The 27,532-nt window shown below is 36.3% G+C and overlaps 1 protein-coding gene across 1 annotated transcript; it reads left to right on the top strand.

Annotated features, from left to right (window-relative positions):
* Positions 1-766: 766 nt before the first annotated feature.
* Positions 767-27,532, top strand: tup (LIM1_Isl and LIM2_Isl domain-containing protein tup). Its single transcript, XM_017173991.3, has 9 exons — positions 767-1,369; positions 19,567-19,756; positions 21,897-22,027; positions 22,154-22,342; positions 24,370-24,490; positions 24,569-24,731; positions 24,797-25,012; positions 25,613-25,856; positions 25,923-27,532. The coding sequence occupies exons 1-9, from the start codon at positions 1,219-1,221 to the stop codon at positions 26,165-26,167; spliced, it is 1,650 nt and encodes a 549-aa protein (XP_017029480.1). The 5' UTR covers positions 767-1,218; the 3' UTR covers positions 26,168-27,532.

Raw genomic sequence — 27,532 nt, 5'->3', positions numbered from 1 at the left:
GAGAAGAGTAAAAGAAGCAAAGGGAGAGAAAACCAAAAGACAAAATCAAGAGATCAATAATTATTATGATGTTGCACAAGCACACCCGAAAAACGAGACGCCTTGCAAGCCGCAAGAACCGAATTCTTTGGGCCAAGTCAAGACAGGTGAGGCCAGGCAACGAACCGACGGTGACGGACGGGGGTGGAGTTTTCCCAGCCGAAAAGTTCGACAAGCGCATTACAACAATTCCAAAACAAGGCTAAGAGGGGGAAGGAAAGGGGTAAAAGCGGCGGTTACAAGTGCAACCATTTTGTAGTACAAACTTCGAAAACCAAAAGCGAAATTGGCAAAACAAAAGGCCAAAAGGGTGGTCCTAGGAGTACCTCCATTTGTGGACTTTGTGGATCCCTTGCGTCGCTCTCTCTCAGGCTCCCCTGGATCATGCGCACTCTGACCAACCGATTGGCCCGCTTCGCCGCCATTTAGAAAAGGAACGTTGCTGCCGTTGTGGGAAAGAGACCGCCTGAGCGGGCCAATGCCAACACCTGTTCCTGTTTCGAACTCCCCAGATACTTATAGACCGAGGAGGCAAAAAAAGCAAGGCAGAACAAAGCGGCCTCAGAACCGGTTGCCGATGGTGCGCACAGATATTTGTCCCGCTCTAACCAGCGCCCGGTATCCGTCAGATACATTTCGGGGTGAGTGCGTCGCGGAACGAACGCGCCGGGGCATCCGTCGGATGCGACGAACCACCGGCGCGGTTCAGTCGTTCAGCAGTCTCCGCACCGTGAGCATCGCTCGCCCGAACCGCGTTCGCTCTTCGCTCGCCACCTCGTCGTCGTTCGTTTTGGTCGTCGGTCGTCGATAAAACCGAATCGCAACGGAACGCAACACGCAACGGATTGCAATCGTCGGGTTGCCGTCGCCTTTTTTGGATACGAGATATACAAGATACGAGATACTCTCAGCCTCAGCAAATCCAACAGATACGCGCGCGCCTGATCCCGAGTGTTCTGTGAACCGAAACTCCAGCAAAGAAATAAATAAATTATATAAATTATATATACCAAGTGCCTTAGATATAACCATACAATCCTGCTTTGCTCAAATGCCCGAAACTTCAACTAGAGTTCGGTTTTGAAAAATATTTGAAAAATATTAAACCCCAAACCCAAAGCCGAACCCAATACCCCCAATCTCGAGTGTGCTTCGCCGAGTGTCCTGTCAGCCAAATATATGGTAATGGCAGAGATTGGTGGCCATTTGGCTCACCAGCTACCGTTGCACAATCACAATCACAACCACAACCACAATCAAACTGGATTACAGCCATCGCTGGTGATGAACCATCACCTGGATTTGGATTGTCATGGACACGATGTGATAAGTGAGTACCTACTACTAGGTGTAGCATCCAGGGGAGGGAAACTTAATACAGGCAGAAAAAAATGGAAACAAAAGGTTCTATAGTTTAGATTGTATATTTCAGAGATACAGATGTCTCCTTTGTATCTTTTAAATACAATTGTTTGTGCAAAGCATCTCTGTTTTTGTTGGATTTAGGGTAATATCTTGTTTAGGGTTTCGTTTAGATGGTTTTTAAGATTAAAGAGATAGGTTTGGGCCGGGAAATATAAAGGTTACTTTGTTGTTAATATGTAAGAGAGGTTGATGGAGTAATTATTACTTCATTACAGCTTTTAGAATGACATTTTAAAAATATATTTAATAATACTTAGTTTGTTATTAAATATTTGATGCTTTTTTTCAAACAAACAAGTAGCTTTATTATCTACTTATTACCTCAGAAAGCATTTCTTCCCTTAAAAACAAACAAAAAAGTACATTTAAAACTATATAGAGCTCTCCCCAATATATCTTACTAGAAAAAAACCCTAAAATCCAGCTCTAAACTCTATTATTTCCCAAATTTCTAGCCCCAAATTAATCTAATTAAATAGACCAAACCAGAGTGTTGTATCATTTACCGCTAATAAAGCTATTTAAAGCAGTTAATGACTTATTTATGGCCATTGTCGTAGTCCCCGAAAAAAATAACAAAATATATAAAAATTGGACAAATTAAAGTGCCATTAAAAGTGAGTGGAGCCCACAGAGTAATCACTGAACTGTAACTTTCTCAATATCGAAAATAAACACATAATGAAAGACATTAAAAAACCCAGACCATAAAAAGAGTCAAGAGCCGTGTTAACAAATGTCTGCAACAAATAAAATCTTGACAAAATACAAAAACCCAAAGATATCAGAGTTAGATGTGTGAAAAGTTAAAGATCAGGGCTAAAAGTAAATAATATTTAATTCAGACTCCAAAGATCTTGATCCAGCAGGTCAAGTTTATGTGTAATGAAGGCTTTTAGAGTAAATTTTAAAACGCAAAAATCATTAAAAAGGGCTGAACTCTGACTTACCTTGAGATATATTATTATTTTATATTGAAAAGATCGAAGGCGAAGGCTGAAAGATAAAGAAACGTAAACAATTAAAAATCAACGAAAAATTAATAAAAATAAATATTTTGCTATAGAATAATGGGCCATAATTTGTATTTTATTAATTTGGTAGAAAAATTAAAATTATGATCAGTATCTCTGAGAGAACTCTTTTGTAATGGTTTTCAGACCCCCCTCTTTGAATGGCAATAACTTTGAAATAATAGCTGTATTTTATTTTAAGCACACTTTACACTTTTGTATAGTATGCCCGGCCAATTAACAGTTGAATGACATTTTAATGCCCGAGCAATTAAGCGCAACGAAGCAATTTCATGAAATTAAATGCGATCAAAAATTTATCCCATGCGAGCGAGAGACATTTTTTCAGCTAGACAAAAGTTTGTGTGTTAACCGAAAAATGCATTTTATTTTATTCATAAACCAAGAGTGTCATTAAAAAATGCGGGACAGCGGCAAATATATATTTTATTCAAAATGCTAAATTGTGACAAATGTTTTTTGTATATTTTTCGACTGACAGTTTGTGTCTAACCGCAGAACACAAAAACCAAAAACAATAACAAAAAAACACAACAGAAAATTAACAGAAAAATAAAAAAGGGGGAAAAATCATAATCATAATCACACACACACACATAAACAGATTAAAATTTAATTATGAATGAGCGACAAATGCAGATACATTTAGATACAAATTTATAACATTTAAATTGCATTCGTTTGTTCCACGCAAAATGTAATTGTAATTTCAATTCAAATTAGTTGTCGCTGCTGCTAAATATTTAATGGCTGCCCCTGGAAAATTTTAATTTGAAAACTTTTCTATAAAGTTTTGCAAAAAACTTTAAAAGTTTGTCTTTTGCCTGCCTTCGAGTTGATATTTGTAATGAAAACAATTTTTGTAATTCTATTTTTAAGCTTTTATCTGCCTTTTCTTTCTCTTTTCATCGTCCGAGCCGAGTTTTGTTTGTTTGTTGATTTTTGTTTTTGTATTTTTTTCGAGTGCTGTAAACATTTTAATGAGTTTTCCATGTCACACACAGGCCCACTCCCCGCCAAACCGTCAACATGTCGCTGGCTAACTTCTCAAGTAGTCGTTAAATTAATTAAATATAGTAGGAACTCCACCGAGCTTTTGTTTATTCTTCATCTTTTTTGTATTTTTCTTTTTTTTTGACAAAACGTAGCCTATTGCCTGGCGTTGGACTAGTTTCGACTTTGCAGACCATAAAATTGTACAACTTTATGACAATTATTCGCGGCCATAAAAATCAAACGATTTTTTGGTTTTTATAGTTTACCAATTAGCCAAAAAAAAAAAGAAGATTCGAATAAAAATTGCGTTTTGTGTTGCTTCCTAATCTAATTTATATTGCTCCTCGCTGGCTAATTTGCATAATAAAAAATACAAAAACAGAAAGTTAATTGTGAAAAATTGACTGGGCAAATGTTTAACCAATTCACCAAAAAAGTTGAAATAATTTTGGAAATAATTTGTAAAGTGTCAATCGATGGCTTTATAAGGCTAAGAGCTGAGAGAATGGCACCAAGCTTCGGTTTTTTGGTTTAGTTTAGAGATGCCCTCCGAGTGATAGATCACAGATCTCTTTGGGGTTTATTTATAGAGTTTCAGTGAAAGGGGAGGTTAACAGAGTTAACGTAACGTTTGGGCCATAAAATTAATTATATTACCATTCTAAACGGGCTTCGATCGCATTTTTTTTATTGTTTTTGCTTAGTATTTTGATTAGTTTGTTTCGGACATCATCGGTAGTTTCACTGGGTTAAGGTTTTAAAAATTGATTGAATATTTGTTCGAGTTGTCATAGCTTTAGTTTTGTGTTTTGTTTTATTTATTTGGAGAATTTATTTATTTAATACAATAGCTCGTCGTTGAGGTAGTAAATCAGACAAAACAAAAATATATTTAAATATTTACGCTTTTAGTTGTTGGTCTATTGTTTAATTTTATGATAATGAAAACAATATATAATTTTAAAATGGAGATTGAAAGACGGTTAAAATTGAAAGGAAAATTAAGTAGTTGATTTATTTCTAAACAAACATATTTATTTATATTTTTAATAATTATTTAAAAAATATAAATAAAATATTTATTAAAATATTTATTTATTCAGATTTTGCAGTATCTCAGACCTGTTTTTAAAGTTCTTTTAAATATTAAATTAAACAAAAATCAAAGCTTCATAATTTTTGAATTTCTTATTTATTATTAAACTCAATTATTTTAATCAATTTTAATTTCTTTCCCTGAAGCCAAAACAACTTGTTACCAAAACAAGTTCAGCTTTGAGTTTAGACAAATCTTTGCCCAAAAAAAAAACCAAAAAATATAAACCAAAAACTGACGTCACGACAAAAAGACCACACCCATTAGTGTGCCAATGGCAGACAGACGTTATCTATATTTTATGAGTTCCTCTATCCGAACAAAAATTCCTGTTGTCTCCGGCGGACAATGTTTTTTTTTTGTTTTTTGTGTTATTTTATTTTTGCCTTCCCGTTTCCGGTGAGCTGTAGAGTTTTATATCGGAATCCCCGCCGAGGATTCGAAGGATTCAAGGGGTGTGATAAAGTTATTTAGGCGCAATCCATAAATTCCCGAAAAACAGAACCCAAAAAAAGGCTGAGGCGAGACTGGGGAACGTAAATCCCAAAAGCTTATCTGATTTTGCACTTCAGGCTCCGGGTACTAGATCAATATGTTATGTTATGGTCGAGTTTGGATTTTTGTTTAGTTTTCTTCTTTTTTTTTTGTCAGCCTTACCTGGCAGCTGTGCTGCGCCTGCGCCCTGTGACTGGAGTCTCCTGTCTCCCGTCTCCTGTCTCTTGATTTCTCCTATCAAATATATTTGAATTTGTGGCCCAGACACACATCCCCACACATAACTTGAAGCCAGGTACGGGTATATCTTTGCCCCTTTTTTTCGCATTAATTAACAGCTCGCTGAGTTGAGAAATTAGGGAATTATGCCTGGAATTTCCGTTCACAGATGAGCCAAAAGCAAACAAAAACAGCTATATTGGGGGTCTGATTAGTCTGATTAGGCCAGAAAAAGTCACAGAATGATAATGAAGATGGTGGATAATTGTGGGGAAGCCAGATTGGATTTAAATTGGGAGTTTTGGAGGCATTTCCCATGGGTTTTTGTCAGTGTTTTCTAAAAATTTAACTGAGAAACTATAAGGGAATATATTTAAGGAATATTTTATGCTGTAGGAAAGGCATAAACAAGTTTACAGCTTTTTTTTACAATGGATTCTAATTTACTAAGAATTTTGGATCGAATCTTCCTAAAAATTATTATTCTTTTATATTAATAATAAAATATTAAGCAATATAATTTGTGAAAATAAAGACGTAATTAAATGTAATTTATTCAAGTGCTTGAAATATTTGTTGCACTAAAATTTTTAATTCATTCCATAAATAACTCAATTTTAACCCAAAAAAATTAATTAAAAAATCTCTTTTTAAATCTCCGTAAATTCTCTGACACAACTTGATATTAAAGTCCCTATTTTATGTTCATTTAAAAGCCTTTAAGTACAAACCCTCGACTTTGCCTCAATTAAAGTACTCAAGTCTTCAATTAAAGCCAAAAAATCCACAAATTTTGTGTTAATTTAAGCTGAAGCCAAGTTTTGGCTTAAAGCCGAAGCTCTCTAACCTAATTAATGCACTTCCAGATATTCCTTAACCCCTTGAGCCCCCTTTGGAATGAAATTGGGCATATTAAAGCAGCCGACAGCAGCCGCCTATTAAAGTGCAATTAAAATTTTTTAACTCTGCTCGTGTTCTTTTTTTTTCGTCTCTCACATTTTTTTTTTGTTAAAGTTCATTCAAGGTGTCAGCAGCTTGTCAAGGTGAGAGGCGGCTACTGTTTGCCTTCGGACCGAGTCGAGGAAAAAAAAAATATTAAATTTCAACTGGGGAAATTCTGTGGCCCCGCAGGGTGCCCCGCGGGGACGGAAACCAGAGAAGCGGCACTGCCAACTGATAAATGTGCAGGCCAGAAATTAGTTGGGAGTTAACCAAACAGAAAATAAAGGAGCAGCATTGGGCCACGCCCGAATATCGCGTGTGATCGGCGACGGCACAGAGGAGGAGCCTTCTCCATGCTCCGTCTCTGTCCATCTCCAGGCGCTCATTAAGCGTGTGGCGGCCACCGTGGCGAGCGTTTTGCATTTCCCGCTGGGATTTCCCACCCGCTGCGCCATATGACACCTGGGCTGCATACATATATAATAAGGAATACGGGTAGTCGGTTATATATACTAGCTAATCCCCGCTCAGGTGCAACGGGGATATAGTGGGGTATAGTATATATATCCCCTGTGGCAGCCTTTTTTTTTTTGGCGTGCTGCATGCAACGCGGTGGCCACTTTAATGGCGTCGTTTTTAAAGCTTTACTGGGGCCTCGAGTCTCTAACCGACTCTCTTTACGAGTGTCATTTTTATAACCCTTGTTTTAATGACTAATTAAGCATGAAAGACAATAAAAGCGAGAGCCTTACGTAGAAAACCTAGACGGTATTTAGAAGAGGATGCTGCTGCCTAGAAGATGGACTGGACCGACTTTTATGGGCGACGATCTATAAAGCGACAACGACTTCAAATACTTGCCGCTGGCGTCACATTCCAAAAATTCCCAGACGCCACTTGAACAGATTGCATAATTTTTTTTTAAGGGGAAATTAACAAAATACATAAAAAATAAATATATAAAAATATAAAAAAAAAAATAAAACATAAATAAAAGTATATAAAATGAAATTAAATTGCAAGAAAATTATATAAATATCATTGAAAATAAATATAAAATATTTATACAATTATAAAACATATAATTTTATTTTACAAATTATGTATAAAATACAATAATTCCCAAATAAATGCTTTTCTTTTCAATAAACCGACTTTTGACTTCAAAAAACTAGCCGCTGGCGCCTCCAAAAACAAACCCAGACGCCACTTGGACCAGATTGCATAATTTAGGAAAACCAGAAACCAAAAAATTGAGATCAAATTGAGGATTTGTAAAGAGCAGCAGTAGTTTCTGCCATATCCAATTACATTTGAGGGGGTGGACCCCTAAAATCAGGCTTGTTTGTCCCCTAAGGACGCACTCCAGTGACGCGATGTCAAGTGGCAACAGGTTGGACCGCCCGTCGAGCGGCAGACTTTAACTCAGACTTCCAACTCAGACTTCATTTCAGACTGCCAACCTCGAGAGTCCGAAAAGCGAGACCCATTTCGAGTGTCGCGCCGCGGGGCTACTCATTCAGGGTTTTGTCTCAGCTCGGGCTCACTTGGGTTATTAAGACTTAAGGATATAAGGTTGATCTTGAGGATCTCCTAAGTCTCCTAGCCCAGACGCGACGCCAGACGGTAGCCGCAGCCGCAATTACCGTTACTTACCTGACAATATTTTGACTCACCTCAGTGGGAAATCGTGCCTAAATATATATATATGCTGTATATATGATTATCCAAGCTGAAGCATCATCTACCTGCAGCTCATTATGTCAAATTGAAATGTTGCCACACGGCCCAGACGGGAAAATGAAAAGAAAAATCAGTGAGTTGAAGAGAGAGACAGGGAAAAACGGGCTAAACAAGTTGCTGCCTTGATTCATTCTTTCTTATTTTTTATGGTCAAAACACCGTTTGAACGAGGGAAATTATAGTCATGCTGCTCGAATTGGTTGGTGAATTTATCAATAAAGAATTTTTGAGTGGGGAGAATATAGTCTGGGAGGCTGTAAAGCCAACTGAGAAGTATAAATGTTACTATGGAAATGAAGGCTTTACTTATCTGAAATATTTAATCATCAAAGAAAATTGTAAAAGGTATTCAAATATTACATTTTAAACCTTATTATAAATTCTTTTTAAACCGTAAATAATATTTTTAACTTAATTTTTAATTTTAGTAAATAATTTTAATTTGGTTTTCCCTTAAAAAAGAGGCTCTCTTACTTTAAACCCTCTCACAAAAATGTAAAACCTTTTTAAGGCTTAAAATAATTTCATAAATTTATCTTTAAAACCAAATAAGCTTGCAAATGTCTTGTACAATTCTCTATAATTCATAAAAATATAAAATCTCAATAAGTTAAACCCTCCCACCTCAAAAACATATATATTTCCCTTACCATGTAAACAAAATGTGGCTCATTATGTCAAATTGAATTGTTGCCCACCGAAAAACTCGACTTGAAAACCTACCAAACGAGTCCAAGAAGAAGGCTTTTTTTGCAGATCTCTCAATGAGACTGCGACTCTGCCCGCCTTTTGGTGTTTAATTTATGAGGAAGTTGGTGGCGAGCGTTTTGTCGCCGCCTAAAAGTGGGTAGACACTGGGGTAATACATCTCGACCACACAGGTCCCCAGTGGATGGATGAATCAGCGGAGCAGCGAGAACTAGAATCAGGAGGAGATTCTGGGGAGTTGGAGGAATACAAGAGACAGACAGAGAAAGAGAGCCATAAAGCAGGCCTACTTAAAATGCCATAAAACCGAGCAATTTATTGGGAACGCAGCCAGGCTGGGCTTGGGCTCAATCCTCTTCAGCTCTCAATCCTCGGGACGAGCTGCCGCCTTGATTGCAGTCCAAGTTGATCTTTTTTTTCTCCTTCTCTGAGTTCTCTGTGGTCTCCGAATGGCGGTCTTTGGTCTCTCGTATCGAAACATGCCGCTGCGGTGCAAGGCTCCTTTGAAATTCAAATTTTATGAAGCTCATTAAATATAAATTTGTCGTTCCGAGACTCTCCAACTGGAACACAGAGACCAGAGAAAGAGAGACTCCGGACTGCGCGACTAAGAAATGCGGTGTATACGACACCCAAATAAAATAATATAAATTAATTAACAAAACGAAGCCGAAATGAAGTTAAAAATTTGCATGAACACAGGCCTCGAAGCCTTTGGCGGTCGGCGGTCTTTAATTTCAGCCTCTCTTCGACTTTTTTTTTTGTTTTATTTTCTTTATTTTGTTGTTGTTTTTTTGTTTTCTGGAGTTGCGTGTGCGTAATCGGCCAGGGTTTTAAATACTCTATGGATCGTGGGGCATCAGGACCTTCAAGGGAGGCAGGGCAGCGCGTTAAAATGGGCAACTCGATCGCCGAGCGGCCATAAAGCAGGCGGCGTCTTTTAATGAGGTCTTAACTTTTTATAACGGTCAAGCTGACTACGCCTAGAGTTATATGTATACATAAGCTAAAGGTGAATCTGATTCCAAATCAGATTTAGCAGAGCCACACCTAAAATGCACTTGGTTTTGCGGAATTTTTCAGCGGGGTAAATGTCTTTTAATTGTAAAATTTAAAAAATCAAGAAAAGCTGCCTATAAAAAGGATCAGTGAAAGCTTTTATGTTGTTAAAATAAATAGTAACTAAAGTAGTTATTTAGGCTTAATTTTAAATAGCAAATATAAGTTCTAAGCAGTCATAAAATTGCAATTAAAAAAAATAGAACTGAAAGAAGAATTTGGCTTTTAAATTATTAACCAATAAATTGAGCACAGAGTAAGAGAGCAAAAGGTATTAACAAAAATATTTTTAGAATAAACAGGAATTTTCTAACACCCAAAATAAATATTTAAAAAATATGATTTGCGTTTCAAAATTTAAAAACATTTTTTTTTATTGAAAATAAAAATTTTGATAAAAATAAAATAAATTATAAAATAATTTTTTTTTAACATTAAAACTATATTAAGAAGGAAAATTTGTTTTTAAGTCATTTTCAAGCTTTAAAAATATTTAAAAATATTTGTTAAAGAGGAATTCTCCCGATTTTTTTTGCCCAACCCAAATTTAGTAAGAATCCGGGCATTAAAAAAAAAGGCTCAACCTCCTCCAAGCAGGCGACAAACTACAAGAATAACTACAACTACAACCAGTGACAATGTTCAAGTGCAAAAGGTGCGCGCAGGCGCAGCAAAAAACTAAAAATAAAAATCAAAATAAATACCACGAAGAACCTGGCCGAAAAGGCAAACAAAACGAGAATGTCAGGGAAGGAGTGAAAAATCCAGTGACACAGCAGAGAAAGGAGGAACAGAAGGGGGTATACCCACCTTTCGGTGTTGTCCCATGTTTGCGCAATATTTGCGACAAATAAAGCATAAAAACTGTTAAAGTTCACACGCATCAGGTCAAATATTTACACAAGACACAAGAGCTAAAAAAATATAGAACTAAAAAAAACACAACGTGGAGCCAGGCTAAAATGTGGTCAAAACGCACACATTCTAATTAGCCGCAAGCCGAAAGCAATTTATGATAAACCGAAAGCCATAAAAAATTAGACAAATTAAAATGGCAAAATATGGACGAGGAAAAAAAAACAGCAAAAAACGTAGAAAAATGCAAATTAAAAATCGTGGGGAAAAATAGACAGCACAAACAAACACACACAAAATTATGTACAAAAAATGCTAAAATGCGCAGCTGGTAAAAAAATGTTTAGTTGAAAAATCAACAATCAAATAAATTAAAAAATATTTCTTACAACCACAAAAACCCGTTGTGGAGTCCACCAAAAAAGGTTAAACTGCATTTTGGATAACGTAGGTATTTTCCCTCTTTGTGTGCGGCGACTCTTTTTAATTGCAGTCAAATCAAAGTCAACGGATTTTTGAGGAGATCTTTTTGTTCATTACTGACATTAATTTGACACTTTGACTGGCTTTCTCCTGTCCGTCTTTCTTGCTTTTATTTTTACTTTTATTTGGATTTTTACTGGGATTTTGTGATTGTAATTTTTTGTTGTTTTTTTTTTCTTCGTTTGGATCTCGAGAGGGGGCGCCTTGTGTTAAAACACCATAAATAAATGTCGCCCGCTTATCGCCGGTCAAGAATCCTGCGTCGGCGTCCCCATTGAAAGACAAATGCGTTGTCAACGCAACCTGCCTAATAACCCATCATGATCATCACTTAGCCGGGCCCAAAGAGCAGCCAGCCCCGGCCAGAATCCAGAATCCAGACTCCGACGGGTTCTGGGGTTCTGCAGCTCGAATAAAAAAAGACACTATCGGTTCTTGTCATCTGTCGGCGACATGCAGCAGAAGAGGGCTGAGGCGGCAAGGGCTAGGAGACGGGAAGTGCACTGGCAGAAATGGGAGAGGGTCTTGTAAGGGATGTAAATTTAAAAAAATATATATTTTGAGGTTTTAAATATTAATAAAAATTGTAATTGTAGCTTTGTAAAATGTAGAAAACTATTTTTTTTAATAATTTCAAGATCATTTTTTAATTAAATTTCAAAAGAATTCTTTGAAGCTACCCCTATATTTTGTACAGTGCACTTAGAGAGAACCCAAAAGCCAAGACTTCAGGTTCTCCGGGCACATCGGCATTTTGTTTTCAGCCGCCGACACACAGAAAAGGTCATTTCCGTTCCTCTGGGCCGCCTTGCAACATGGCAACATGCAACACACAGCCAAGCACAAGGCACACACAGCAGCATCAGCATCAGCTGCAGCAGCAGCAGCCACACCAAGAGGCAACATCTCGTCGTCTCTCTCTCTGCCGTGGATGTGGCATAAATTGTTGCAGTGTCCATGTCCATTTTGAGTCCAGGCACTCTTTGATGTCGCGCCTTCAGCAGAGCGGCAGCCTCCAGCCTCCGATGGCCGATGGCATCTCCCCTTGTCCCCTTTGTCGAGTATTCAAATTTGGCTTCAATAAAACGACAGCCAACACCACCAACTACCAACAACAGGCGGCAACAACAACAAACGAATTCAGTTAACTGCGACGGCCAATTCGAAAATCAAACACTTCAAAGTGATTGCCTGGCGGCGGCTTCTTTTGGTTGTGTGTATTTTTTTGATTTTTTTTTTGTTGACCCCCTCCTCTATTGATTTTCTTTTTTTTTTTCTTTTTTGAGATATATACATATTTGAGGAGAAGAGTCAGTTTGCATTGATCAGTTATTGGCTGCGCTTGCTGGGTTACACAGACCAATATCGGCGGAATATAGAGGAGATGGCAACGTGACACGGAGGGAGGGAATTGGAGGGAAATTGGGTTTATAAAAAAATATTTTTATAAAATAAATATTTGGGTAAAAGGTTTATAGTTTGATACAAAATTAAATTAATATATATTTCTTTGATAATTAGGCAGAAGCAAATTAAGTTGTGCAAAGTATATGCTTATTGAACTCAATATGAATGAATTTCACTGTCTTAAATATTTTTGATTCATAGCTAAAATTAATAATATTTTGGGTTTACCCTACATTTTCAATAAGCTTCAACCAGAACATTTATAAATATCTCTTCTCCCGTTTAAAGAATTTATTTTAATCTAGTGACCAGCTTTGACCATTTATCTCCTCAATTTCCCAAGCATTTTCCTCTCAACTTGCAACCTAGTTTATGTAGAGATAATTTAGCAAAGTTGCTATTTTATCGCTACATAAAATCCGGGCAGCATCTTTGTCCACCCTTAAATTGAAATCAACAAGAATCGAGTATAATCTGGATTTTCTTCCCCCATTTTAAACCCGACTGCTGCTGCTGGTATTAACCCCTTTTCGGGTTTGTGTTTTGTGTAATTAATTAGGCAAATTCATGCCCAGACACAGACACCGGAGAAGGATAGACAGACAGACAGACACACACACACACACAGTATCGATCGAGAAAATTTGGAAACTGGGGGTTTTATGGGCGTTTTTCGGTTGCTCCCGGCCAAATTAAGATAATGCCAGGGACCATTGTCAAAGCAACTGCACAAACTGCACTTAATTAAGCCAACTTAAGTCTGCTCCGAAGGAGAATGCAAAATTCAGATGACAATTGAAGGTATCAGAATCCGGAGGACAAACAAATCACACAACAGAGACCGCAAAACTTCCTTTGAAGTGCGGTTCCGGGGAGGGGCAGGCAGTAACCCACAACCCACGCGCGCTGGCCAGACAATAGCCAGGGCCAACAGGAACATGGCCTAATCAGTGGCCAAAGCCCCTCCATTCTCCTCCATCCTCCTCCGTCTCGTTGCTTTGCTCGTATCTACAAAATTGATGAGTCTGTCAAAATGTGAATTCGAATTGTCCAGCGAGGAAAAATAAAAAGGGAAAAGGAGAGAAGAAAAAGAGGAGGGACCAGCCAAAAGGGGCACGTGTTCGTTCGTCCTCGCTCCGCGCTGTCATCATTAATTTTTTAAACAGGTAAAAACCAAAGGAAACGAGAAATGAATGAACCTCAGAACTGCGACTTCAACTCCGAAACTCGAATAAAAATATCCCTCAAGGGCTTCCAGGAAAAATGACACATTTTCCAAGAAGTCACGCGCTCTAAACTGCTTCTCTCAGTCTCCCTTTGTTGAAGGTTTTTTAAAACAGAAAAAAATAAAGTATTTATATGTAAAAATGTATAATCTTTGGGCATATATAGAATTTTTAAATATCATAAAATATCGCTTGATTGCTAAACTATCGATATTATCGAAAAATATCGGAATAAAAATATCTTCTTAAACACACTAGAAAATACCTCTTTTTTTGTACTCTGCACCCCCGCCTTTTATGATCATGTGAAATTCCTAGTTAAATCCGAAAAAAAAAGAAGCGGCACTTGCTATGTGCACATTTATCACACTAAAAAGTCGTACTGCCTGGCCGGGACTGTGTGTGACTGCGCTTTGTATTTACCTTTATAACAAATATGCCATAAATCAAAGGGTGCCCTTAGCCCGACAACTACAGTCGCCCCACCTCCCTCGCTCTCTTAAAACCCTTCCCAGAGACCCGAAACAGTAGTTGCTTTTGAAATCGCGCCCATATCCGGCGGAGCTTCCATAATTTTTGCGCTTCTTCTTCGGCCTCTGCTGGGCCGTATGTGAAGTTGGCCAAGAACCGAAAGCGAACCAAAACGTATCTTATCGATGCTTTGCATTTTGCATGTTGCACCTTGTCGAGCAACAGCAACAAGCTCCAAGAGGAAGAAGAGGAAAGTGGGCGGGGGAGGAAGCGGAGGAAAAGAAGATGCTGGGGCAGTCATTGCATTGTATCTGTATCTGCGAGTGTGCGTGCGGCGTGTGTTGTATCTGTATCTGTGAAGTAGCCCCAGTTGATTTGACTGCAATTCTACTTGTTCCCTGTTTTTTTGTCTTTTTTTTTTGTTTATTTTTTTTGGTCTTTGAAAGATTGCCGACATTGATAAGGCGCCGTAGGAGCCACAGAGTTAGAGGGGCTTGGTCAGTGGAAAATGGAGGGACATCTTCTGTATCTTTTTAACTTATTTCTCGGTGGGCGTTTTCTCTCCCGATAAGTGTTTATGGAGAGAGAGAGAGAGACTAAATAGCTCAAGTTTAAGTCATCTATCACCTATCCATCAGCGGACACGAAATGCCAAGTGGTAATTTACCGATAAAAGTGACTTTAAGATGGTTTTATTTAAGCAGGAAAGCTTTTAACGCAGAGAGGGAAATATATAAAGGTATTAAATGGGGGAGAAATGAGAAAAAAGAGCTTAAATAGATATTTAATAATTTATGAAATATAAATAACTTTTCCTTTTAATGAATTTCAACTAGAAATAGTTGGTAATTTGGCTATTTTGAAGTTTTAGAGTATAGGAAAGGTAATAATGGAAAAATATTATAACTTAAAACAAAATTAAAGTTCATTACTTTAAATAAAATTTACAAAAGTATAAAAAATCTTAAATGACTTTTAAAACCTTTAAATAAATATAGATTTCTACCTTATTGTCACGCATTTAATATTTATAATAATTAAAAAACCATAAAATTGTAATTATAAAACTGTCTAGACATCATTTTTGCCTAAAACCTCTTAAAAAAATGACTTACTTTTAATAAATATTATTTATTAAATAAGTTTTAAAATACTAAAAAAGAAATATTGATCAAAGTAATGTATAATTTAATTGTATTTTTAACAAATTTTAACTTCAATACATAATTTTAAACCCCCTTTTAAAGACCCCTTTACATGCACACCCACCTTAAGGCCAAGCCCACAGAACAGCTGTTCCCGTTCGCAGAGTTAAATCCACCTTTAGATTTTCCGATCGCCAGACAATTACCTCATGTGCAAACTCGCATAAAGGTGGCCGAGGTCAAGAGCAATGGCCAAAAAGGTGCGGCCATTAAAAACACCTTTTGAACACCTTTTTCGAGCATAAAACGTGAAACCTGCACACCGACACAGAAGATCAAGTGCCAGTCGTACGTAGGAAAATGTTTCGTTATTTAAATGGGAAAATATACAACTGGGGGAAATGGAAAAATGAATGAGGAAGAGAGAGAGAGAGAGAGAGACAGAGACAAACTGACAGGCGAAAATGGGAAACACGCAGCTTTTGGAAGCGTTTTCCTCGTTTAAAAGTGAAAAAGCCGCAGTGGCCGCATGTGCCTCCCCCCTTTAAACCCCTCCTGCCAGGCCGCATTAACCCCACACCCCCCTCGAAAAACCGCCGAGACACAGTCGCAAAAATTCATAGACGACAACACGAGACAAAATTGCATTTTGGTCCAATGTGTGCCTCGGCCTCTCCTCTCCTTTCCCCACCGAAAAAAGCGAAATACAGAAAGAACCGCGACGCGTCAACCCCTAGGATACAAAATAAAGAAGGAAAAAAGCGTAAAGGGGGTTGGTTCTGCTGCCTTTTGGGGAGCCACCAACAAAATGGCAACATAACATGCAAAAGATACGCCGCAAAAGCGGAAAAACCCCCCTCATGCAAAGCGGAAAAGCAGCAGCAGCACACAGGCGCAGGAGTTGCGCTTAAATTCCCATTACAGCCATAATGGCTGCGGGTGTATCTGTGTGTGTGTGTGTGTGTGTGCCAGGATGGGTGTGTGCGTGTGTGGGTGGCAAAAGAAAAATGAAAACGAACTGCGCAGGATCATTAAGGCAAAGGCAACACACAAGCTGCGTAGCTCCCCAAGTCCTATCTCCTTGGAAAAAAGAAGAAAAAAATATGCGAAAAAATACAGCAGCACCAGAGAAATACATAGATCCTAAATGCGAAATGTCAGAAATTTATACAAACACTTAAAAAAAGAACAAGGAAACATTGGAGAGTCACAAGAACAAAATGATTAACTAATTTTAGAGGCAAATACAAATGTTTATTATAAATATCATTAAAATAACTTTAAGAAATTAAATAAATTAAGAACTTTTACACACAAATATGCCTTTGAAATCTCTTTTAAAGTGGCTTAAAAGTATAATACCAAATGTTACATTCAAATTAAGCTACGAAATATTTCTGGAGATTCGAAATCTATAAAAACCCTTGCCAGAAAGAGTGCTACAAAATTTTATTTTATTTTATAACATACTTTTAGACGCTTCTTTTAATGATTTCCATGGTTTCTCTGATCAAATTTACCATAATAAATAAATATAAATAAAAAATAAATACAAATAAATACATTTATTTTTATCAACTAAAAATAAAACAAAAAACTATTTTAGAATACAATTTATATATTAAAAGTTTAAGATTATATTTTCTTATATTTTCTACCTCATTTTAAACATATTTTTATTCGCGTGCAGACACACAACAAAGAAAACTGCCTCCCAAAAAAAAAAAGAATAAAATCGCAAAAATGGTGGCTCCCAAAAAATAAAGACAGAAACACGCACTCAGTCAGCCAAAATCACACATGTCTATATAGGGTAGTATTATATAGCAACATTTTGGAAGAGCAAAAAAAATATATAAAAATACAAGGAAAGAAGGAAAACAAGAAAAAAGGCGCACACATGCCCCCAAGCTACCTAAGAGATACTGCCAGAGAGAGAGGGGAGAATGGAGAATGGAGAAAGAGTCTCGGCAATTGGAGGCTGAAACATGGAAGTAAATGCCGGCTGTCCGTCTGTCAGTCTGTCCAGCCTGTCTGAATCCGAATCCGAATTCGAAGGTACTTGCAGCTTGAAGAGCAACAAATACCCAACAAAAAAAAATTACAAGCCAAGTGCGAAGGCTTTCTACTTTTTTTCTCAGATTTAAAGAGGGCTTAGGGAATACCCTACAAATAAAAAAATAAATGGAATAAATAAATAATAACAATAATAAATAAATATAATATAAATAATAAATAAATTATAAAAATAATACATATATAAATTATTTTGAAAGTATTTTTAAAGACAGACATATTTTTTTATAAAAAAAAATAATTCATCAGAAAGCTAATTTAAGCCTACAATAAATATAAATATTTATTTAAGGACTTAAGTTTTAGGAATTAATGACATTAATAATTTTTAAAATAAAGTAAATTCGACAATATATAATTTTAAATTGTTTTAAAATAATACGTTTAAAAATTTTAAGCTTTTTCTGATACTAAGAAAGCGAGAAACAATTTTCAGTTATTTTTAAATTTTCTACTGTTCAATTTTTAATATATCCTGTAACAATTCTTCCAAACATCGTACTACCCCCTTTAAAGAGCATCCAGAAATCCCCGAAAAAATCCGAAAACCGGCATAAAATTGGCGAAAAAAATAAGGAAAAGAATATAACCGAGGGAGCAGCAACAATAAAAACAAAAAAAAAAACAACAAGAGCAACGGACAACGGCAGCAGCCAGCAACTTGTCTGCTCCGCCTTTATAAATAATTCATGTGTAGCTACAGCGAGTGCGAAAGATACGCAAGATACAGATACACCTACCTCCCCACTGACCCCCCTTTGGATGCCCCTAACCACTCCCCTTGAACAAAAAAAAAATGAAACAAGAAAAACACACACAGGCAGATACGCGGCCACGTTTAAAGATACAAAGATACAAAGATACAAGCAAGGCAACAGATACAGATTTTATCTGTGTGTGCTGGCCAGAGAGTGTGAGTGAGTGTGTGTGTGCGTGAGGCAACGAAACATTTAAAACGTGCTAAACGCGCGTCAAAGTTTTTCTTAATTTTTCATCGGCAGCAGGAAAAAGTTTTCCTTCTTTTTCTTGTACTTTTTTCTGCCAGCCAAGGATTACAGGCAGCAGCACATATATTTTTATTTACTAAGGGTTTGGGGATGAGGAAAAGGGACAATGAGGGCAAAATCGGAGTAGAATAGGGCGGGGCTTGTACATAATGTGGCAATGATTGCATTGATTTTTTTTCTTCTTTCCTTTTGGCAGGAAAAGTTTTTTTTTTGGAAGAGAAGAGGAAACTCAACTTAAATACTTGAAAATGGTTGCTGCGTTTTTGCCCAGGATTTATGAATTTTTCAAATGTTTTTCCTTCGTATTTCCCTCCCTTACGGCAAAGGGAAAAACTTTTTGGCAGTAGAAAGTTTCGTCCAGAGGGAAAAACTCGGGGGATTATTTGATAACAGTTTGTTAATTAGCGCCGTCTTTGCTGTCTCACTTTGCTATTTGTTTACGTTTCCAAAAGGCATAATTGGCAAAATGAATTTAAGTTTTTGCTGCAATAAAAAAGAATAATAAAAACTAAAACAAAAACAAAAAAATAAAATGCTGAGCTAATTAAAATAAGCAGGGGAAAATAAGGGAAAATCTAGGGAAAAGTTGCAAGTGAAACAAGTTACTTAGGATTATCAGTAACTTTTTGCCGACGGCTAAGGTTTTTTTCTGTTGAAATTTAACTTTGACATTTTTATGAAGACTTTGGTGAAGATGAAAATATTTAAGGAACTTATAGCATTTTTTTTGTAACATTATATAAAGAAAAATCAAAAAAAAATTTAAATAAAATTGTAAGATTAATATTATTAATAAAAAACAATAAATAGTGCTTCTAATTTCTCCCTCCATTAAGTAAATATTCATTTAAAAAAATAAATTTTTAATATTTCTAATTAAGAAAAGACTGACAAAAAAATATATTCCAATTAAATATTAAACCTTGATCGTTTTTTTGGCTAATACCTTCTCTAAATTAATATTATGTATTAATATGAAAAATATTTTAATCTTAAAAAACCAGCTCTATTATTATTTTACCTCTCTTTTTCTTGGACACACATCAATATTTACACTCCATGCCATTTTTCTCTTTCCTGCCACAAAATAAAATCATAAATACTCATACGAATTTTCCCCATTTCCCTTTTTTTTTGCAGAAAAACAACGCCTGTCGCATTGCGTTGGTTGTGGCGGCCAAATACACGATCAGTATATCTTGCGCGTTGCCCCCGATCTCGAGTGGCATGCGGCGTGTCTGAAGTGCCAGGAGTGCAGGCAATTCCTGGACGAGAGCTGTACGTGTTTCGTGCGCGATGGCAAAACCTACTGCAAGCGTGATTATGTTAGGTGAGTCTCAATTGCAATAAAAAATCAATCAATAAATGAATAAGAAATCATGGTTAAAAAGGGGGAAAATAAATGGATCAATAACATATATTTTATATCATGTTTACAAAGTGTAAACATGATTTTAATAAATGTATAAATCAATTTTGGAAGTTGTAAATAAATTAAATTAAGAATATATTTACAGTGAAGCCTTAAAAATTGCTAAACTTTCAAATAAAGTGTCTAAAATTATTTAATGAAATTTTTAATTAATTAAATTGGTTATTTATAATTTTGTTCAATTTAGTTTGGGCCTCATTTAAAGTGTTTTCAAAGCCAAAACTAATTTATGAGACATTTCTGACATATAAATTATAATATTCATACTAAAAAAACTCCCTTAAAATAAGTAAAACACACCTAAAAATCTCTATAATCTGCTTAAATCTACTTTTAACAAGTTTCCTTATACGTTTCCCTGAAAAAACCAACCCATTGAACCCTGAAATACAAATAGATCTCCCCGAGGGAACCCCATAAGTAGCTCCCAGTTTCAAAAAGATTATCTAATTTCCACTCAACCCAAGCGATTTGGGAACCCAAAACCTATTTACTTAGCCCTCGAAACCCACACTCTCGGCCTGTCATGCGCCTGGCCTTTTCATCAGTTTTTCAACTCCACAATTGTAGCGTCCGGCAAACGTTTTATTTACGAGTATTATTATTATTTTCTTCGTTCGTTGTTAGCCAGCCTTGTTAGCCCAGTCAATTAGCCCAAAGATGCCAGATTTACGTAGATTTACTGGCTATATGCTATACTATATAGGTTCTGATCAACAGCTGGTCCAGTTGCCGCCACCGCCGCCGCTACTTTGGGGTTCCATCATCGCTAAATGTATGACGTGCAATAAAAAATACACGGTGTTTGAGCCTCTCTTTTTGTTGTATTTTTGTGATTTTTTGTATTTTATTGTGTTTTTTTGCCATCATAAAGCCGGCTATCGGTCGCAACTATTTGCCATGCAAATCTTTGAATAATTGATTAACACGTGCAAAGCTATAAATTAACACTTTTCCACCAGCAGCACACACGGCGCGCTCAGATGATTGATGAGCATGCGACTCGGCTCACAGTCATCGATGTAGTCGCTATGTCGGCAAAAGGCTGACAAAAGAATTTTTATTTTATAGCCATAAACGAGCTCCTCTTCCCCAGCTGTGTGCCCCTACCTCCCTCGCCTCCTTTTGTAAAAATTTCGACCCTTTTTGTGAACTTATTCAAGGCTGTTTACAAAATTTTAATCATGGGATTTTACAGGGAACTTTTTCCTTAAAAATCTAAGTTTTTTTTAGGGGAATTATTTAGTTATAGATACTGGTTTATTTTTATAAAAAAAGAGTAGTGATTTATATTTGTTTTTAAATTATTTTGTATAATTTAAAAATTATTAGGGATATTTTGTATCAAAAGAAGACTTCTTTAATTTCAGTTTAAATACTCTTAGGCTCTCTTACTTTTCTATTTTTCCAGGAAAATATTAAAAATAAAATTTAAAAATAAATTCAGAAAAATATAATATAATATAAGTTATAAAAATGTATAAGGCTGTAAAATTATTAGTAACTTATTACCCATTGAAATCACTATTTAAAATTAGTATAAATAGAGTTATCCATCGCAATTTTTTGACTTTCTCCTTTGAGAGTCAATAATTATGGTTTATTATTTTGTTAAATTTGGCAATGGTTTGGTTTTTTTGTTTACTGATATAAACAAATTAAGTTAAGTGCTGCCTTGAATTGGGTAAATTATCAGCAATAAATAATAAGCCTTAAGTCATAATTTAGTCATAATCAGTAATGAGAATAACCTTGAATGAACCAATTTAATTAAGCCAAATAAATTACATAAAATATGCCTAATTAAATGGAAAAATAACTAAGTTATGTATACAATATTAATAATATTTTAAATATATTTTCATATTTTTTTATATTATAAGCAAAAAATAATACAATTTTTAATATAATTTAGTAATTTTTAATAATGATAACTGCCTTAAAAGGTTACATAAATTGGTTTTAAAACTATTTACAACCTTTTTTATATATCTAATTTTTTATTCATCATCTTATTATATTATTATATTTTTTCCAGATTATTTGGTACAAAATGTGATAAATGCGGCAACTCCTTCAGCAAAAATGATTTTGTGATGCGGGCCAAAACGAAAATCTTTCACATCGAGTGCTTTCGCTGCTCGGCGTGTGCGCGGCAATTGCTGCCAGGTGGGTTTCTTCTTCTCTTTATTAATTATTATTATTATTATTTCCTTTACTCAGTCAATATTCTGCCTTGGCTTTAATATTTACCCAACAAATAACGTATTGTTTACCCACCGACAAAAAAAACAGGTGATGAGTTCGCGTTACGCGATGCCGGAGCTTTATACTGCAAGGAGGATCATGATGTTCTCGAGAAATCCTCCCAGAGCAGCCTCACCTCCTCCTCGGTGGAGAGCAACAACAATATTAGCAGTAGTAACAACAACAATACCAACCTTAGCAACAACAACCATTCCAGCGAATTGGGTTCAATGTCAGGTGAGTTGTGTGGACTTTGGATACTTGATTTTAGGTGCTTCACTTTAAGATTGATTTGGGGATGAGATTTTAAGGGGAAAACCAAAGAAGGGTTTTTGTTTATTTATCATAACAATAAAACCCTTCAATCTGAAGCTCTGCAAGTTGAAGAATTGTTATCTTTCTTTGTCTGAAAGTCTTGCTTTTGTTGGTTTTTGTTGAGAGGAAAATGTAATTCAATACAAAGTTCTTGTTATATATTTATTTAGTTAATTTGGAAGATATTTCAATGACTCAATTATTAGCTTTAAATTAGAGAAGAGAAGCTCTTAGTTATTCCACCTAAAATTAAGCCAAAAAATAAACTTTGTTCCTTGAAATGTAAGCCACATTTCATTACCAAAAGCTAAAATGCCATCTAAAATTTGCCCCCATAATGAAAATTATAATTTATCTTGCAAACATAAAAATCTTGGCCGTAAAAAATCAAGGTAATTAGTAATTCCAGTTCCAGTTTTCCTAGTTCAACCCACAGCTATCTTTTTCACATTTTTTTTATGGTTAGCCCGAGACCATTTCCTTTACCCACTATCAACTGCGATTTTCCCGCTACATTTTTCCACCGAAATGAATGAGAGAGAGATTGCCAATCCTAATTAGCCCAAATTGGTCGGTTTCTTGTGAATGGGAAACGGAGCTTCGGCATCGGGTTTTTGTTCTTAGAAAAAGAGAAAAGAAACAACGTTACATCCTTGTAACTGATAGATAGCGGGTGAGGAGTGTCAATAGGAATCGGCAAACGTCAAACAATGTTCGACAATTGTCAAACCATATCGTCAACATAATCTCATTGTTTAACCAGAACGGAGAACCAAGAGAGTTGGCCAGGAGGAGTTGGCCTTATCAACATGGGGCGGCGTTGTCAAACGAAATGGATGCCAAACGTGTGTGGCTTTTTTCCCTCTTCTTGTTGCCCCCCCCCCCCCTCCTCACGTCATTTTGCAAGGGTTTCCTCCTCCTCATAGACAGATAGACATAGAGCCAGCTTGGACAAACAAAAACTTTACAGTGCATTGAAGCATTCAAGCGGGCAAACATTGACAAGCAACTTCTTGGGAATTGGACTTTTTGTTTGACTGACTTCGATCGACGGATCGACGGATCGATGGGTCGACGGGTCGTATGATCAATCAGCCAAGTCAAGCCGAGTCAAGTCAAGCCAAGCATTCCCCATTCATAGTTCGGCATATATATTCACTTGCCGTTTATTTGTGCTCAACTCGAAAACGGCATGCAGTCTGTTCGAGTGTTTGCCAAACGCGCACAGATCGCGGCAACTTTGAAGTCGTAAGGCACTGAGAGAAATGGGGGGAATTAGTAAGGGTTTTAATAGGGAATAAATAAGGTAATTTTAGAGCTTAAACAGAGGAATATCCTATGAAATTAGGTGGTTAATGAATGATTTTATTAGGGTATATTTTGAGATGTTTTATTTTTTCTCAATAAATTGCCTAGATATACCTCATAAAATATTTAAAATTACCCTAACATCCTAATTATTTTAATTTAAATACAATAATAATTCATTCAAAATTAGAAAATTAATTTTTCGCCTCCCAAAAGTACCCCAGACACTGTACAAAATATTAACCTTGATTTGCCCAAGAGTTTCTCTCCTATTTTTGGCAATTTGCAACCCCCGATAAGAACAAAGTCTACAAAGAAATTCCTTCAAAAGAACCGCACTGTCTGCGATAGGCATCGCATTGGATCGATCAGAACGATCAAAAACTAGATAACTTCATGTTTCGGGGGTTGTGAAACACGACTTAATTACCCAAAAGATCGAAGCGCGTGTGCCTTTGATCTGCACATTTGGCGATATATATGTATCTTATTTTTGGGTGCAAACAAAAATAGAAAATAGAAGCAAAAAAGCAAGCTATTTTCCAAAAAACGGCACTTCAAAAGGCTGATTTTGTTCTACGATTTTTGCCAAAAATAGCCAACAAACTGATGAAATTCCTTTGTTTTTTTGCCATTTGCAGATTCTGGCAGCGAATCGGGCTCACACAAAAGTATTAGGGAAAAGCGACCCTCGGGTCCCTCGGATGGCAAGCCAACGCGAGTTCGGACCGTGCTCAATGAGAAGCAGCTGCATACGCTCAGGTGAGTTCACTTAGAACTTTGAGTTAAATTTTTCTGAGCTTATTTTTAACTGAAAAATATTATAAACCCTCTCCTCAGAACCTGTTACAATGCTAATCCGCGACCTGATGCGCTCATGAAGGAGCAGCTGGTGGAGATGACGGGTCTCTCGCCCCGCGTCATCCGCGTCTGGTTCCAGAACAAGCGCTGCAAGGACAAGAAAAAGACCATCCAGATGAAACTGCAAATGCAGCAGGAGAAGGTATTACTCTTCAGAAAGACTCTAAATATTTGGATTTATATCTAACTTGATTTTTACCCTCGCAGGAGGGTCGCAAGCTGGGCTATGGCGCCATGCAGGGCATACCCATGATTGCCAGCTCGCCGGTGCGACACGACTCCCCACTGAATCTGCAGGGTCTCGACGTGCAGACATATCAACCGCCGTGGAAAGCCTTAAGCGACTTCGCCCTGCACGCCGATCTCGACAGCAATGGGGCGATCAATACGCACACGCCCGCATTTCAGCAGCTGGTCAATCAGGTGAGGTTTTACCTGAGGGTTATGTTACCTCAGGGGGGGGAGATAAATCTTTATAAAGTATAATATATATTTTTTTATAAAGTCTATACCTAAATATTGACGATAAGCTAGGCAAAAGTAGCTTTATTATTGCCTAGGAAAGTTAGAGAACATAGATATATTGATACTTTATCGATATTTGATGCAAAAGTCGATATATAAATCGATAAACTTGCCGAAAGGCAATTTTTATCAATTTGGATAAGCTTTATCTAAGCCAATCAACTGAATACAAACAAGATTCTAAAATTGTATGATTTTTAAAACTGGTTATAGTCATAATATGATTAATAAAGGCAATAGAAATCATTTAAAATTACTCCAAGAAACAGACATCGATAAAGTTCAACGAAGATGATTAATGGTTTATTAATCATCTTCAAGCATATGTAAATAATTATTTCTAGACTTTACATCAACTTAATTTACAATTACAACTTGTAAATTGCTATTAAATCAATAAAAATCAATCAATAATAATTATTATTGATAACAATAAATAATAATAAATATCTAACTAATTTAAAACCCATTTCCCTCTCCTCTCTCGTCCCCCCTTAGATGCACGGCTATGACCTGAATGGGATGCCTGTACTACCCCCGCATCCGCATGCCCACCCAGCGCAAGGACCGCCCCATCAGCATCCGCCGCCTCCAGGTGGACCGCACAATCACCAGAATCCCCAGCAGAATCCACAGCAGCAACAGCAGGGACCCGGGGGCAGCAGCCTGGACTCTGGCATAACGTCGCACCATCATCCGGACAGCACCGACTCCTACGTGACCTACCTGGAGAGCGATGACAGTATGCAGGGCAGTCCGTAGACAATCGAACAACCGAATCTAATCCAGCTTCTTTTGTTGCTCCCAGAATCCAAACTGGCGCTGACCCCGTCGTCCTCATCCTCGGCCTCGGCGGGCACTTCGATCTCCTCGCCGCCATCGGGCGGCGGAGCTGGGGGCGCAGGAGGCTTGGGTCTGGGCGTGGGCGTAGGTCTGGGCCTAGGGCTGGGTGTCGGTGTGGTGGCCGCCAATCAGTCGGCCACCGAGCAGCTCATGCAGATGCTCCAGAAAGTCACGGGCTCGGCATCCCCCGCCCCACATGCCGTGCTTTAGGGAGGGTAAAACATACTGGGGATATTGGCAGGTTACAGTCGAACTTTGCTAATGAGAATAAGGTTTATTTCAATAAAAATAATGAGAAAATTCTAGAGTAGCTCGGGAAGCTCTAAAGAAAATTAGTACATTTTTTAATAATATTTTAAAAGTTTTTAAAGAGTTTTTACAAATTTTTTAGAGTTTATTTATTTTATATCTTACAAAAATTATTTAAATTTCATTCAAAAGAAGTTATCAAGTGAAAATCATTACAACAAAATTTCAAAATTAATATTCTTTTACATTTTACAATATTTAAAGTATAAAAACTAAAGTTTAACTAATTTAAATGCCCTTCAAGTTAGCAAAGTTCGACTGTAAATTTGGGTTTTGTGCAATCGTTTTTGCCCCTGTTTTATTTTATATTCTACTCACTCTCTCACCCCGCTAATTTGTAATTCTAATCTCTTGTAATGTATAAATTTTAATTTTAATTTGTGTTTGATTCGGTGCCAAAAAATAGTCTGTAGGCCGTTGGCATTTTTATATTCCGAAGTATAAAATCTTGGCTCACATTTTGTTACACCATTTGTTGTTTGTTGAGTTGGGAAAAAAGAGATATAAATATAAATTGAAAGAAAGAGGAAAATTTAAGAAAAAATGCTCACACACTTGAAAAGTTTTAACAATAATTTTTGCCCCTAAAAAGTCGAAACAAAAATTATAATAAAAAGCAGAACCAGAACACGTTACTTCGCATCAAGTAGGGAATTTCATTAAGCATCAATTTGTAAATAACTTTTATAAATATAAATATATATATAAAAACAAAAACTATAAACAAATATATATATTTTCATTCAAAATGCAAAAAAAAAAAGAAGAGAAAAGTGACTCGTGTGTATTATATGTGGAGGAGTAGAAATAAACCCTAAAAAAAGCACTTGGCAAAAAAAAAAACTTGTAAATCGAATTAACAATTTAAGTTCCATAAATGGTATGGCAAAAAAAAACACAAAAAAAAACACAAAATAATTATAAATAAATAAATGCAAAAACAAACTTAAAAAAAAGCAAAGTGAGAAAGAAAAACTGTAACTAAAATCTAGACTTATTTGTTAGTTTTTAAACATTTCCGAAAATGCATTATAAAAAGCGGGAAAATAAGGGGAAAAGGAGGAATAGAAGACCGAGTGATGGCGAAAAATGTACCAAGGATGTTTATATAAATTGTTTCGTAAAACAACCTAATGTATTTTCAATAATATTTAACTAATATTAATAATAAACAGTGCATAAGTAATTTTAGTAACTATAGAAAATGTTTAAATGAAATTACAAACGAAAATAAAACCACAAAAGCAAAAAAATAAAAAAAAAACA

This window comes from Drosophila kikkawai, chromosome 2L, assembly GCF_030179895.1.
Source record: "Drosophila kikkawai strain 14028-0561.14 chromosome 2L, DkikHiC1v2, whole genome shotgun sequence".
Lineage (NCBI taxonomy): Eukaryota > Metazoa > Arthropoda > Insecta > Diptera > Drosophilidae > Drosophila > Drosophila kikkawai.
Note: the sequence above shows the minus strand (reverse complement) of the source record. Positions and strands in the feature narration are given on the sequence as shown.

What these genes read in the sequence shown, in the direction of transcription:
- tup (XM_017173991.3), top strand. Translation starts at nt 1,219, where the DNA reads ATGGTAATGGCAGAGATTGGTGGCCATTTGGCTCACCAGCTACCGTTG. An exon ending in TGCGCGGCAATTGCTGCCAG is followed by an intron (nt 22,028 to 22,153) that starts GTGGGTTTCTTC and finishes CAAAAAAAACAG; the next exon opens with GTGATGAGTTCGCGTTACGC. An exon ending in AAGCAGCTGCATACGCTCAG is followed by an intron (nt 24,491 to 24,568) that starts GTGAGTTCACTT and finishes CCCTCTCCTCAG; the next exon opens with AACCTGTTACAATGCTAATC.